The 13,034-nt window shown below is 42.0% G+C and overlaps 1 protein-coding gene across 1 annotated transcript; it reads left to right on the plus strand.

Moving 5' to 3' along the window:
- Positions 1–721: 721 nt before the first annotated feature.
- oplah (5-oxoprolinase, ATP-hydrolysing) lies at positions 722–11,797 on the plus strand. Its single transcript, XM_068303969.1, has 28 exons — positions 722–804; positions 1,497–1,697; positions 2,326–2,517; positions 2,901–3,015; positions 3,887–4,010; positions 4,140–4,335; positions 4,418–4,583; positions 4,777–4,915; positions 5,640–5,707; positions 5,916–6,091; positions 6,243–6,359; positions 6,468–6,580; positions 6,672–6,842; positions 7,022–7,159; positions 7,420–7,558; positions 7,661–7,773; positions 7,886–8,037; positions 8,134–8,294; positions 8,375–8,476; positions 8,562–8,736; positions 9,181–9,365; positions 9,441–9,587; positions 9,694–9,828; positions 9,984–10,133; positions 10,300–10,457; positions 10,538–10,698; positions 10,795–10,892; positions 11,053–11,797. Exons 2-28 carry the CDS (start codon positions 1,527–1,529, stop codon positions 11,203–11,205), a joined length of 3,915 nt encoding a protein of 1,304 aa, XP_068160070.1. The 5' UTR covers positions 722–804; positions 1,497–1,526; the 3' UTR covers positions 11,206–11,797.
- Positions 11,798–13,034: the final 1,237 nt, after the last annotated feature.

The following is a 13,034-nucleotide window of genomic DNA, read 5'->3' on the forward strand; positions in this document are numbered from 1 at the left end:
CACAGAAAGTATTGCATTGTGAAATATTTTTAACTGATATAATGGGAGAAATGCAGTGGTTTGCAGCAGCATAAATAAGCCCAAAACATTATACTTGCACAATGTCAACACTCAAATACCACAGGTTGTTCATACATGATACTAATGTTCAGGAAGTAGCCATTGTTAATGATGTCAGAATTAAAATGGAATGAAAACAAAAGGCAAATATCTACACACCAGTGGTATTTTTGGCCAGCCATTTGGTGCATAACATTTCAGTGTTTTCATAAGTGGTCATAAAAACACCTGATGTTTTTTTGGTTGTCTGCAAGATATCTTGATATGGAGAATTTACAGTTCCACCACTATGTGGAACTAGATCTAGCAAATCCAACATGTGCTACAGCAGTGCACGAATGACTGAGCCTTCAGGGCTTACAGAGTCTGCCATGCTGCTGTCACCAGGCTTTACCTACTGAATACCACAATCTGAAAGTGATAACTTTCATAGTCTTTTGTTGCCTTCATTTAAATTTGTATTAAAGACATTACTGGTACATTATTGATAAATATGATAAGAAGTTGTGACTCTTTGGTCCTTTGTTTCTTTTACCTTCCTTTCTTTCCATGTTTTTGGTTTGACATATCTTACAATGAGGAAAATACGCCACCTAGTGGATCATCGGTATACTGTTGTCCGAGGGGCGGGGTTTTTACAATTTTACGTCATTCCCTTCGACGTCTTCGACGTGGTTTCTACCGACACAAGGCTACTGCAGGATAATAAAACACTACACTAACACTACACGCATTTTTTTACAGGTAAGTACTGTAATGATATCGGTGGGACGCCTCCCTTTGTATCTTTGTCAATCCGACATGTGCATTCTCACTTCACACACACCGTGATTTCAGAAAGCCATGGCTTCAATCATTTAGTTCAGTGTTCATGGAGCTTGAGTGGTTTTGTCTCAATCCACTTTGCGACTGCACAAAACTATTTTTTTTATTCTTATTCTTATTCTGAAAATATGATCCCACCATATGTCAAACGTGTCAATGTGTCACCGTAAGGGTGGATTATTGACTGGATTATTTGCGTAATATATTAACAAAAATAACTGATCTATAAGATGATGCATAAGAAATATAATGGAAAATAAGCTAAATTGATGTTCCATCAAGAGTGTTTTTTGTTGTTGTTTTTTAGTATAGAATATGTAAATATCCAGGGAAAATGCGCAAAAAGTGTGTTGTGTTCATCTGAAGAGTCGTAAATATAAGAACAGACTGTGTGAGCCAGAGTTCAAGGGGTCAAATCAAACTAAAACGTCGGAGAAGTGAAGCTGGAAAGCAGAAACAGATAATAAGGGGGGCTTACATAAGCATGTGGGTTAAAGAGTTGTTATGTCATTGTACAGATTGTCTGATTTAATCTGTTTCTTTATCAGTGCTGATAGAGAGCAGGTAGTCGTCTCCTCCGTCTGACCTTTCCTCACTCCACTTCCTTGCAGGTGTTGCAGCAGCTCTTCTCTCTCTTGTCCATGGCTGAGACTCAGGGCAAATTTGACTTTGCCATTGACCGGGGAGGTACTTTCACTGATGTGTTCGCCCGGCTGCCTGATGGTCGAGAGAGAGTCCTTAAACTTCTGTCCTGGGACCCCCAGAACTACAAAGATGCCCCCACAGAGGGGATCCGCAGAATCCTGGAAGAGGTAATACAATGAGTCAGTGGGTAATGAAGAAATTCCTTTGGTGGTTGTTATGAATGTTGTTTTGGGAGTTTAGTAAAAACCTTAGAATCCCATGCTGCATTTTGGGTTGAAATTTTAAATCCTCTCCCTCACCAATTTAAGTCCTTGTCTTTTTCCAAATTCCTAAAAATGTCAGAGAAACTGTTTCTGCAGATTTTCTTCCTATAGACCTGGATACTTGCTTCTATTTAAAAGTCCCAGTTGCAAGTTGTACACATACATTTTAAAAATTCCAAAAGAAAAATTTCATAATTTCTTTTTTTGAGTATAAAACAGAATGTTGCTGTTAAGGAATATAAATCAGTTAGTGAAAGAATTTGTATTGAATGTATGTATTGTATAAATAATATTTTATATAGATTAGCAACATTTATATACAATTGTGTGTTTCTCCGTGCATGACATGTGATTCTATATTCTATATGTGCTATATATACATACTGTATATGCGGTTGGGACATGAATTCCACATTAAATCAACAGTAAATCAACAACGTGGAAAACAATGCAATGAGGCTGAATACCAACTTGTGAGGCACAGGCTCACCTGCATGAAGTATTATTTATAATCATATGAATTTATTTGCAGGAATCAGGGCAGGCGTTTCCTCGAGATAAGCCCGTGGATACCTCCCTGATTGGGTGGATCAGGATGGGTACAACTGTAGCAACGAATGCGTTGTTGGAGAGGGATGGAGAAAGGACTGCTCTGTTGGTCACTAAGGGCTTCAAGGATTTGTTGCACATTGGCACTCAGGCCAGACCCAAGCTGTTTGATCTGGTTTGTAACACTTGGTTTTCACATCCATAAAAATGCCTATATACATATAGTACATACACACACACAAACACACACACACACAGACATAGATACTTTACATACAGGTAACTCGTGGATGTATGACATGTGAATGAGTTACCTCAGGACAGGTGGAATATGCTGCTAAACTAGGTTTAGTCTTCATCCTGTATTACAGAACCACAGGGCAGGTTTCGGAATTTGTCCCCAGGGTAACTATTATGTTAGTTAGTGATTGCTGACTTGTGTAGACTCCGTCTTCTAACACTTTACGATATTCCCATTGATATGTGCTATTTATATGTGGTTCAAGTGAACCTTACTATGGTTTTGACTTTCACTGACATACTTGTTTGTGTGCGCAGGAGGTGGCCATTCCTGAAGTGCTCTATGAGGAGGTAATTGAGGTGGATGAGCGAGTCGTCCTCAAACAAGACAGCTGTCAACTGCCAACAAAAGAAACTAAACATATTGTCACAGGTGAGCTGCCTGTTGCCTAGCGTGGGAGTAAATAACATAAACCTGTTAACCAAGAGTGGTTGTGGTGCTGGAACAAATTGACATTCAGTTTTACAGTCAGTTTGTATTGAAATACTTTCAAAACTAATGACATTTCCATCAGCTGACCTTAGTACACCAAACTAGGTCATGTGGACGTGTGCATGTTAGCATGTTTATTCAGCGTTTGAATAAAAAGCAGCTTTGTTCTTCAGAAACTCTTTACCTGCTTGTTAAAATTCTTGTATCCAGAGCGTATCCCACTGAATATGTACCAGCTACTCCAGCCTTCCTGCATATATTAAACATCATGGGTAATTGTTCCTTTAGAGTTTTTTGATGTTTCACTTTCCATATAAACCCCATTTTTAGGCTGATGCTGAAGGTTTGGTGGTCTTTTTCCATGGCTTGTATCCAAAATAAGAGACATGACTCTTGAAGAATGGAGTATATATCCTGTACTGATGGATTTGTATTACTATTGTGCATGTACATTATTATTAATAATAATAATAATTGTTATTATTATTATCATCATCATACTTTACTAATCCCCTGTCAGCGAATAGTTTTAAATTATTGTTTTATTTATTTCTACTTTTATTAATCATTAATGTCAAAGATATGTGCAAAATTTTGTTCTTAACCTTTACCCCCAAAGCTCTTCTCTGGAATGAGGTACTTGTGAGCTGAGATGGGAATGAAATATTCTGCATGGTTTTGTTTGTTGACTTTCAAATGAAAACCGTGTCTACTGGCACGCACACGGAAAACTGCCTTCAGATTAGAACGTTACCTATATTCCTTCCGTAATCTAAAATAATCCTGTTGTTGTGCTGTGTGGTTCTTGTAGGCAGCACAGGGGATTCTCTCGAGGTGTGGAAGGAGCTCAATCTGGAACAAGTGGAAAGAGACCTTAAAGGCGTTTTGTCTCGAGGGATCACCAGTCTGGCTGTCCTTCTGCTGCACTCCTACACGTCAGTACTCGCTTGATAATAGCGTTATATTTACTCAAGATCCTAATCCGACCATTCTGACATTGCAAAAGAACCTTGTGCGTGTTTTAGATTCTAGTTTTAACTTCTCTCTTTGTGTCTTCCTCTCAGATGGTCGGATCATGAGAAGGCGGTTGGCGCTTTGGCCCGTCGTCTCGGTTTCACCCAAGTGTCTTTGTCCAGCGAGGTCATGCCTATGGTGCGGGCCGTGCCTCGTGGGTACACTGTCTGTGCCGATGCCTACCTCACACCCAAAATTCATAACTATTTAAAAGGCTTTACCTCTGGATTCAAGGATTGCTTGAAGGTGTGTGCATCTACAATACGCTTTCTTCATATATATATTATTTATGGATTATATTTAAATGATCATCTGCAATGGTGTTCAGGATGTGGACGTCCTGTTCATGCAGTCAGATGGCGGTCTGACTCCCATGAAGCAGTTTTGTGGTTCGAGGGCCATTCTGTCCGGCCCTGCAGGGGGTGTGGTTGGGTACGCCATCACCTCCTACAGCCAGGTGGAGAACAAACCTGTCATTGGGTTTGACATGGGTGGTGAGTTGGTGTTGGCACTTTAAGTAATTACTGAATTTCAAGACTACAGGAAGAACTTCATGGTGTTGTTCGGAAGTTATTAATACATAATTTTAATATATGTCTAAATGTAATTTTGAATCATTTAAGGTCAAGCAGAAAATGCCTGTTTTTACGTCCCCTTTGACTGCCCCGGTGTGGTTTCTCTTCCCAGGAACATCCACAGATGTGAGCCGATACGCCGGCCAGTACGAACACGTGTTTGAGGCCACGACGGCTGGGGTCACCCTTCAGGCACCGCAGCTTGACATCAACACTGTGGCTGCAGGAGGCGGGTCACGACTCTTTTTCAGGTCTGCACGTACATGTGGCTAGATGAATTTGCACCCGATGACTCAGTAGATGATTTGTCATCTTAGGCCCCATCCACATGATGCCGGAACTTTTTGAAAACGCAACTTTTGTGTTGCTTTTACGCCTTCCAACGCAGATATCCGGAAGGAAAACGCAACTTTTTGAAAACGCTGGCCTAGGTGGATTTTTTTTAAAACGTATTGTCCCGCGTATTGTAAGTCTTGGTGTATGTTTGCTTGTGGACTGCTCCACGTTACTGTAGAAATCTTCAGTGATGTTTTAACCTTAAAGGATAGCCTTTTGAATTTTGTTTTCATTTTTGTTTTCATTTTTCAAGAAAAATGTTGCATTGCCGGTTCCATCAGTTTATAGTCCTAAACAACCCACCCAGAAATATTTGTGCCAAGATTGGGGGGGGGGGGGAGTTTTTTAACTGGTGACAGAAAATAGGTAAAGCAGGTAAATCATTTCTAGCTTCATTAATGTGTGTGGCCGTATCACATTCAAACAATGGAAAATGTGACATAAGTTTCACCAATGGTAGATTTTAATATCTGTAGTTCTTCACAAGCTGGAATCACAATCCCAGTAAGTCTTTCTTGTCTTGTCTCCACCCAGTAGTTTGGTTTCACTTTAATTTTCTGTAAGCAATCGAAATTGAATGACATCTGTTTTTGCTCATTTTTCCTGACATGTGAGCTCTCCCCTTGATTTCTTCTTCAGATCAGGGATGTTTGTGGTTGGGCCGGAGTCTGCAGGTGCTCATCCAGGACCGGCCTGTTACAGAAAAGGTTATACTTTGTTTTTCTCCACCATTACTTCCTTAGATCCTGTGATTTGGCTCTGGGTAGGATTGTGAAATATACAACGTATATTGTCCCTAACTCCAGTGATGTCTTCTGCTCTTTAAGTCATTCTCATATCTGTTTCATCAGTCAGATAAGTGCTTCCTGTGCAAACACGTAGCAGTGATGTGTGATCCTGTGGGTTTCTTCCTAGGGGGCCCTCTGACTGTAACTGATGCTAACTTAGCGCTGGGTCGCCTCCTTCCCTCCTTCTTCCCAAAGATTTTTGGACCCGGGGAGAATGAACCACTTTCCTCAGAGGAAACCATGAAGCATTTCCATGTTCTGACGCAGGAGATCAACCTCTTCTTGTCTTCTAATCAATCACAGGCACTAGTGTTTACTGGGATTTTATCAGATTTTCATTGCCTCATACTAAATCTTTGAGTTTTAATACTAAGGTATAGTTATTTGGGTTATTTTCTTTTTTTCTTTTTGTTTGTTTGTTTTTGTTTGTTTGTTTTGGGGGGATCATTTGCAGGTTGGCACAAACAACTCACACAACAGCAGGTCAGAGATGAGTGTCGAAGAGGTTGCTATGGGATTTATTCGTGTTGCTAATGAGGCCATGTGCCGGCCAATCAGAGCTCTTACACAGGTAATATGAGCTTTAGAGTCTCAGCTTGAGTTTGGTGCGATAATAGCAACGATTATTAAATGTTTCAAATATTCATTCTCACTTCTCCTCCTCCCCATACTCTCATAGGCTAAAGGTCATGACACATCTCAGCATGTGTTAGCGTGTTTTGGGGGAGCAGGTGGCCAACATGCGTGTTCCATTGCCCGAGCTCTCGGGATGAAGACGGTCTTGATTCACAAGTACGTGGAATGCTTTTCATGTTGTGTGTTTGTACGTGACACATATTCATGTATGGTGTGTTTACTGTCATGCTATACCTGTGTAATGCAGGTACAGCGGTGTGCTGTCGGCGTATGGCTTGGCTCTAGCTGACGTGGTGGAGGAGGTGCAGGAGCCGTGTTCCCTGAAGTACGAGCAGCACTCGTTTGAGGAGATCGATCAGAGGGTGGAGCAGCTCTCAAAACGCTGCCACGATACTCTCTGTGCACGTGGATTCACCAGGTAACTCCCCATGTGTCCCTCCATCACCATTAGAAGAAACGCTCACGAAATACAACCCGCAGAGATGGATTGATTCATTAGCATCTGTCTGACTGAATTGAATACTATTTTAACGACTGGTAAAAACTGGTTGGAATAAGATTTGAATAAAGAACCTCGTGGTTTCTTGTCTTTTTCAGGGGTCAGGTATCTTCTGAGGTGTTCCTCCACCTGCGCTATGAGGGCACTGACTGTGCTCTCATGGTTACCGCTGCTGGTTACCCCAGCAATGCCCAGTCCTGTGCAGCCGGAGACTTCCGGAGTGCCTTCACCAAGCGGTTAGCTCCTTGTTTACTACCTAGTTTAGTTAAGTTTATTTGTGCACTGACGCAGTAGTGGCTGCACATTTATTCACCCGTAATGAATTTCCACCCTTGTATGCTCTCTGTGTGCACCAGGGAAGCAAACAAGCAGTGTGATTAAGGTGTCATTTTTAACAATAAGCTTAGAACACTTTGAAGCTGGAATTTCTTTCACATCTATGACCCTTTAGCTTCTCATACGTGACGCCTCCTGGTTTGTTTGGGGTTTTTTTCAGTTATCTGAAGGAGTTTGGATTCACGATCCCAGACAGGCTCATCATGGTCGATGACATCAGAGTGAGGGGCTGTGGGAGATCTGGAATCAAATCAGTGTATAAATCAGAGATGGGACAAAGACAAGCCAAACCAGTCACGGTACAGACACACACACACACATACACACACACACATACACACACACACACACACATAGTATCTAAATGCAAATGATTATCTCTGTCTATTCTCTTTCTATAGAGGACCATGTGTTACTTTGAGGAGGGTCACCTGGACACCGGTGTGTACCTGTGGGAGGAGCTGCCATGTAATCACTCTATTCAGGGACCAGCCATTATCATTGACAAAAACAGGCAGGCACTTTCTCCTCACTGATTCATGTTTAGAGATGTGTGAAGTCAGTCCTGGACTAACTCAGTCCAAACCTCGGTGCTGGTTCAATGGTCCTGTCTTTTCCTCCCCCAGCACCATCCTGGTGGAGCCGTGCTGTGAGGCCCGTCTGACAGAGGGTGGCGATGTTTGTTTGACTGTGGGATCTGACCCCCGTTGTGCCCTCGGCACTGAACTTAATACTGTGCAGCTCTCCATCTTCTCCCACCGCTTCATGAGCATAGCAGGTGGGCCCATTGAGGAGTCAAAGAGAGGGGAGGGAGAGGTGTTTCTGTAGAAAGTGGTCACAGGTGATATCATCTTTTTTCTGTCGTCCTCTACAGAGCAGATGGGTAGAGTTCTCCAAAGAACATCGATCTCCACAAACATCAAGGAACGTCTCGACTTCTCCTGTGCTGTGTTTGGACCAGACGGGGGTTTAGTGTCCAATGCGCCTCATATCCCCGTCCACCTTGGGGCCATGCAGGAGACTGTCCAGTTCCAAGTGAGGGATGGCAAGCCCTTAGAGCCGGAGACTAATCTACAAACAAGACCAACTCTGACAGTATTTTCTTCTCTATGCAGCTCAAAACTCTTGGGAACAAGCTGAAGGAAGGGGATGTGATTTTGAGTAACCACCCATGCGCTGGGGGCAGCCACCTCCCAGACCTCACCGTTATCACACCGGTTAGTCAGTCGTATTTTTACTTCATCCTTTCCTTCATCATTTTCACCTCACTGCCGTTGATTCTTTCCCGTTTTTTCACCCTAGGTATACAGGAAAGGTGTGAGCTCGCCAGTGTTCTTTGTTGCCAGCAGGGGGCACCATGCTGACATTGGCGGTATCACCCCTGGCTCTATGCCCCCCCACTCCACCTCCCTTCAGCAAGAGGGGGCAGTCTTTACCTCCTTCAAACTTGTTACCGGTGGTGTCTTCCAAGAGGAAGGTAAGATGAGAGGAAGGAAGACAAAAATGATGAAAGGAGAAAGTAGAGATAATGAAGAGCTGCTCACGACGTAGAATACAGGTCATGTTGCTGAGCAGTGAGTTTAAATATTGTAACCAAATCTGAACTAATAGATCATTTTTAAAATTATTCACTTCTTTGCCTTTTCCTATTACTACTAACACCATTTTGAACCCTTACTTATCTCTATTTTATGTTTGTGCAGTATTTATAGAAAACATCCTATACTATATTATATTACAGATACAGGTATAACCAGAATGTCTATGAGTAAACCACTAAGTTCAGTTGTTAAAATAGGGTGGATAACCAGAAATCTAAATTAACAACTTACTGACTTTTTATATATAACAGAAGTAATATTGAGTGTTTGTTTAAAGTTATGGGTTCCTGTCTTGTATTTTTCCTCTGTCTCCATATCAGCTGTAACTGAAGCTCTGATGGCTCCAGCCCAGTACCCAGACTGCTCTGGGACTCGTAATCTCCATGACAACCTGTCAGACCTGCGGGCTCAGGTGGCAGCCAATCAGAGAGGCAGCCTGCTTGTGGGAGAGCTGATTGACAGCTACGGGTTAGCTGTGGTCCAGGCCTATATGGGATACATTCAGGTAGCTGTAGCTACAAAATGAAACGCTAACATGAAAGCATACTGCCCTGCTACAGTATGTGTGTTCATGTCTCAGAGTAACGCAGAGCTGGCTGTGAGAGATATGCTCAGAGACTTTGCGCGTCGCAGACAGCATCAGACCGGCTCGTTGGAGGTGGAGTCGGAGGATTTCATGGATGACGGGACACCGATCAGACTGAGGGTTAAGATTAACGAAGAAGAGGTGGGCAGGCTGGAAGTTCAAATGCCACGACCGGCATTGACGAGAAGAATTAACGAAATTTCTCAGGGTGGAGGTTTAATAATGTGAAAAACTTGTGTCGCCACAGGGCAGTGCAGTGTTTGACTTCACAGGAACGGGAACAGAGGTTTGGGGCAACTGTAACGCTCCCCGTGCAATCACCCTCTCTGCCCTCATCTACTGCCTGCGCTGCATGGTCGGACAGGACATTCCTCTGAACCAGGTAGAGTAAGCACATGGGTTTTTATTATAAGGCACTTTTAAAATCTGCACAAGCTTCATAACATTTTGTACGAGGATTTAACTTTCTTTATTCGTTCAGAAATTCTTCATGGTTTCACATAAATAAAACATAGCTTTTTCTTTTTTCCTATTCAGGGCTGTCTTGCACCGATCAAAGTCATCATACCTCCTGGTTCAATCCTTCAGCCTTCTGAGAATGCAGCTGTGGTTGGAGGAAATGTGCTCACATCCCAGAGAATCGTCGATGTTATCTTCAGGGCGTTTGAGGTTTGCGCTGCTTCTCAGGTGAGAAACACTGAATTTGTATAGACAGAAATCTTTTCATGCTGAGAAGAGATTTACCAGGTGTCTAAATGGCTGCATTATCTCCGACAAAAAGCCGCTCAAAAGACAACTTAAGGTTTATTTCTATACTTTTCTTTGCTAATTTTTTTCTTTCTCTTTCAATCAGGGATGCATGAACAACATTTCCTTTGGCAATAAGAGGGTAGGTTACTATGAGACTGTGGCTGGTGGAGCAGGAGCCGGGCCATGCTGGAATGGACGCAGTGGAGTTCACAGTCACATGACCAACACCCGCATCACTGATCCAGAGATTCTGGAGAAGAGGTTAGACAAAAAAAGGTCTAAATTTTTCATTTAAAATGATATAAAGTTATTTATGTCACTGCTGTCCACCTGGTGTTTAGATACCCAGTCATTTTAGAGCAGTTCTCTCTACGGCCCGGCTCAGGAGGTGTGGGAAAATACTGTGGTGGAGATGGCGTCATAAGGAAACTTCTGTTTCGGAGCAAGGTGGTTCTGTCTGTGCTGACCGAGAGGCGCTCCACCCGTCCTTATGGCCTTCACGGTAAACCCTGCCTGCAGAATCCCTCAGTGGTTACTGTTTTTTTGGCTAGATTATTTATCACTGCGCCTCCTCTGCCCTCTCCTCTGTGGTGGTTAGGAGGTGAAGATGGTGCCGCAGGGCTGAACCAGCTTCACAAAGCAAACAACCGGATCCTCAATCTGGGAGGCAAAACCAGCATCAGCCTTGATCCTGGGGTGAGACTGTACACTGTGTGATCAAATACTACCAAAAACTATAATACTATGTTGTATAAAGACTTGGCACTATTCACATTTTATAGTATTGATGAAGTAATTTAAATATAAACCCATTATGAGCTGAATTCACTCTGAGACTCTGTGTCTCCTCCTACAGGACATGTTTTGCTTGTACTCCCCTGGTGGAGGGGGATATGGGAGAGAGGAGGATGCGAACAGGAGACCTCAGGCCAAGCGCAAGCGCTTCAATGAGACTTTTCCTGAGAGGGGCAGCCTCTTTGAATACCGAATGGCCCAAGAGGGAGTGTGAAGAGGAATAAGAAAGGGGTGGAAAGTTTTCCAACAAGTTAGAACAGAAGAAAAAAAGGGGGAGAAGAAACAGTGGACAGTGACTTCACACATAATGATGAAATCAAACATTCATAGTTAATAAGGAAGCTAGACGATAAGGCTTTGCTGACAATACTGGCATTTTTAAATAACTGAATACTAATAACTCACATCTGTGCAGACAAATGTGCTGCTCTGTTAAATTGAAAACTTTTTTTGTTTGAATGTATTCTTGTCATTGAAAACCTGAGAAACTTCCAGGAAGATTGTGCTCCCTTTTGAAATGCAGATTTGCAAGGTTAGGACAGACGTAGTGCTGAAATGTTTTTCATGTTTAAATGAAGTCAAACTGTGAAACAAAAAGCCGCCCGTGTGAAGCAGCTGCTAATCTGTTTTTAAGTGAAGCAGCAATTTATCTTGCACTACAGATTTTGTTGTTTTAACATCAGGATAGTGAACAATTTCTAGCAGAGAGGATCGTCTTTTTAGGACAGGTCATAAGGAATGCGCTTGGATCATGAAAAACAGTAGATTCTTTTCACCCACAGCTGTATAATAAATAAAGGATTCTTTGGTCGAGTTCTACTTTAACGTTGATTTCCTTCTTTGAAAAAAATATTGTCGTTATGTAAAGTGGGTTGTAAATGAAGAGCAGCTTTTCGTATTATTTTAGAAGCTTGTAAATAGAGTAGAGGAGCTTTTCAAATTATTGAAATAACCTGTAAATGAAGAAAAGGAGCTGTTAAAATCATTTGAATGACAACTGTCTCCAAAAGCTTGTTAGAGTGCAGCATACATACTGCTTATGGGTAATTTTACAGTTTAAAACACAAACATCCCAGGCCCAGTGTTATTAGTCATGAATGTAAATCCATGGGTGTTGTTTTGGGAGAAGGGGGAAGTGTTGCTCCCTCCCATCTTTTGGAATGATCAGGGTGGTGAGGGAGTACAGGCATGCATAGGCAGCTGATAAAGAGATAGTGGCCACAGCATAGAAGCAGCAGGAGGCTGCTGGACTGTTGATGTAAATCAGCGGGCTCTGAATGTGTTTTTATGCGGGAAGCTCCGCCACGCACCGTGGATCAAAGATAGTGTGTCCACAGATCGATTCCTGTGGTGAAACAACTACCAGTATTCATGCCAACAGGATTTAATAATCTGCCCAGTTTTTGCTGTTTGTTCTAATCTATTCCTATAAATTAAAATCTGTGGCTCGAGAAAGTTACTCTCCTAAAATTAACTCCAATGCTTTGGAAAAGAAAGAGGCCAATCATGGAGAAATATTCAAACAGAATATGTTTGGTATCTCTAGAACAACATACTGCTGGTTGGGCTCTGTGTCAAAGAAGTGGCTGCTCACCAAAATGTTGCACAAATGTATAATCACTCAGCTGCCAAGTAGGCAAGCACAAAACTTCTGTTCAAAAATACCAGTGTCCCAAAACGGATCTAGTTGACTGTTTGAAGTAAATGATAATGGCAGGAAAAAAATTTCTTTATTTTTATACATTTACACTTCACATTTCAGTAGAAAATACTGTATTTTCCTACATTATATACATTTGTAATTCTGAAAACTGTTTAAGGCAAATCACATTATCATAGTTTGTTTTTTGGACACTCGATACATAATAAAATGATGCTGTAACAGTTCCTCTTTCATGTAACCATACTCCAACCTGAACATAAACAAAGGAGCAACCTAACCAGTGAAAATGCTACAGATGAATAACATCACGATAAAGCTCAGTCAACCTCTTCAGGGTACGTAAACGTACGAGCTGCTTTCATGTCAGCTCAGTCATGTAC

Source organism: Antennarius striatus, chromosome 20, assembly GCF_040054535.1.
Source record: "Antennarius striatus isolate MH-2024 chromosome 20, ASM4005453v1, whole genome shotgun sequence".
Lineage (NCBI taxonomy): Eukaryota > Metazoa > Chordata > Actinopteri > Lophiiformes > Antennariidae > Antennarius > Antennarius striatus.

Coding starts and splice junctions, on each gene's coding strand:
- oplah (XM_068303969.1), top strand. CDS start 1,527: ATGGCTGAGACTCAGGGCAAATTTGACTTTGCCATTGACCGGGGAGGT. Junction 7,559..7,660: donor GACAAGCCAAACCAGTCACG/GTACAGACACAC, acceptor CTCTTTCTATAG/AGGACCATGTGTTACTTTGA. Junction 8,295..8,374: donor AGGAGACTGTCCAGTTCCAA/GTGAGGGATGGC, acceptor TTCTCTATGCAG/CTCAAAACTCTTGGGAACAA.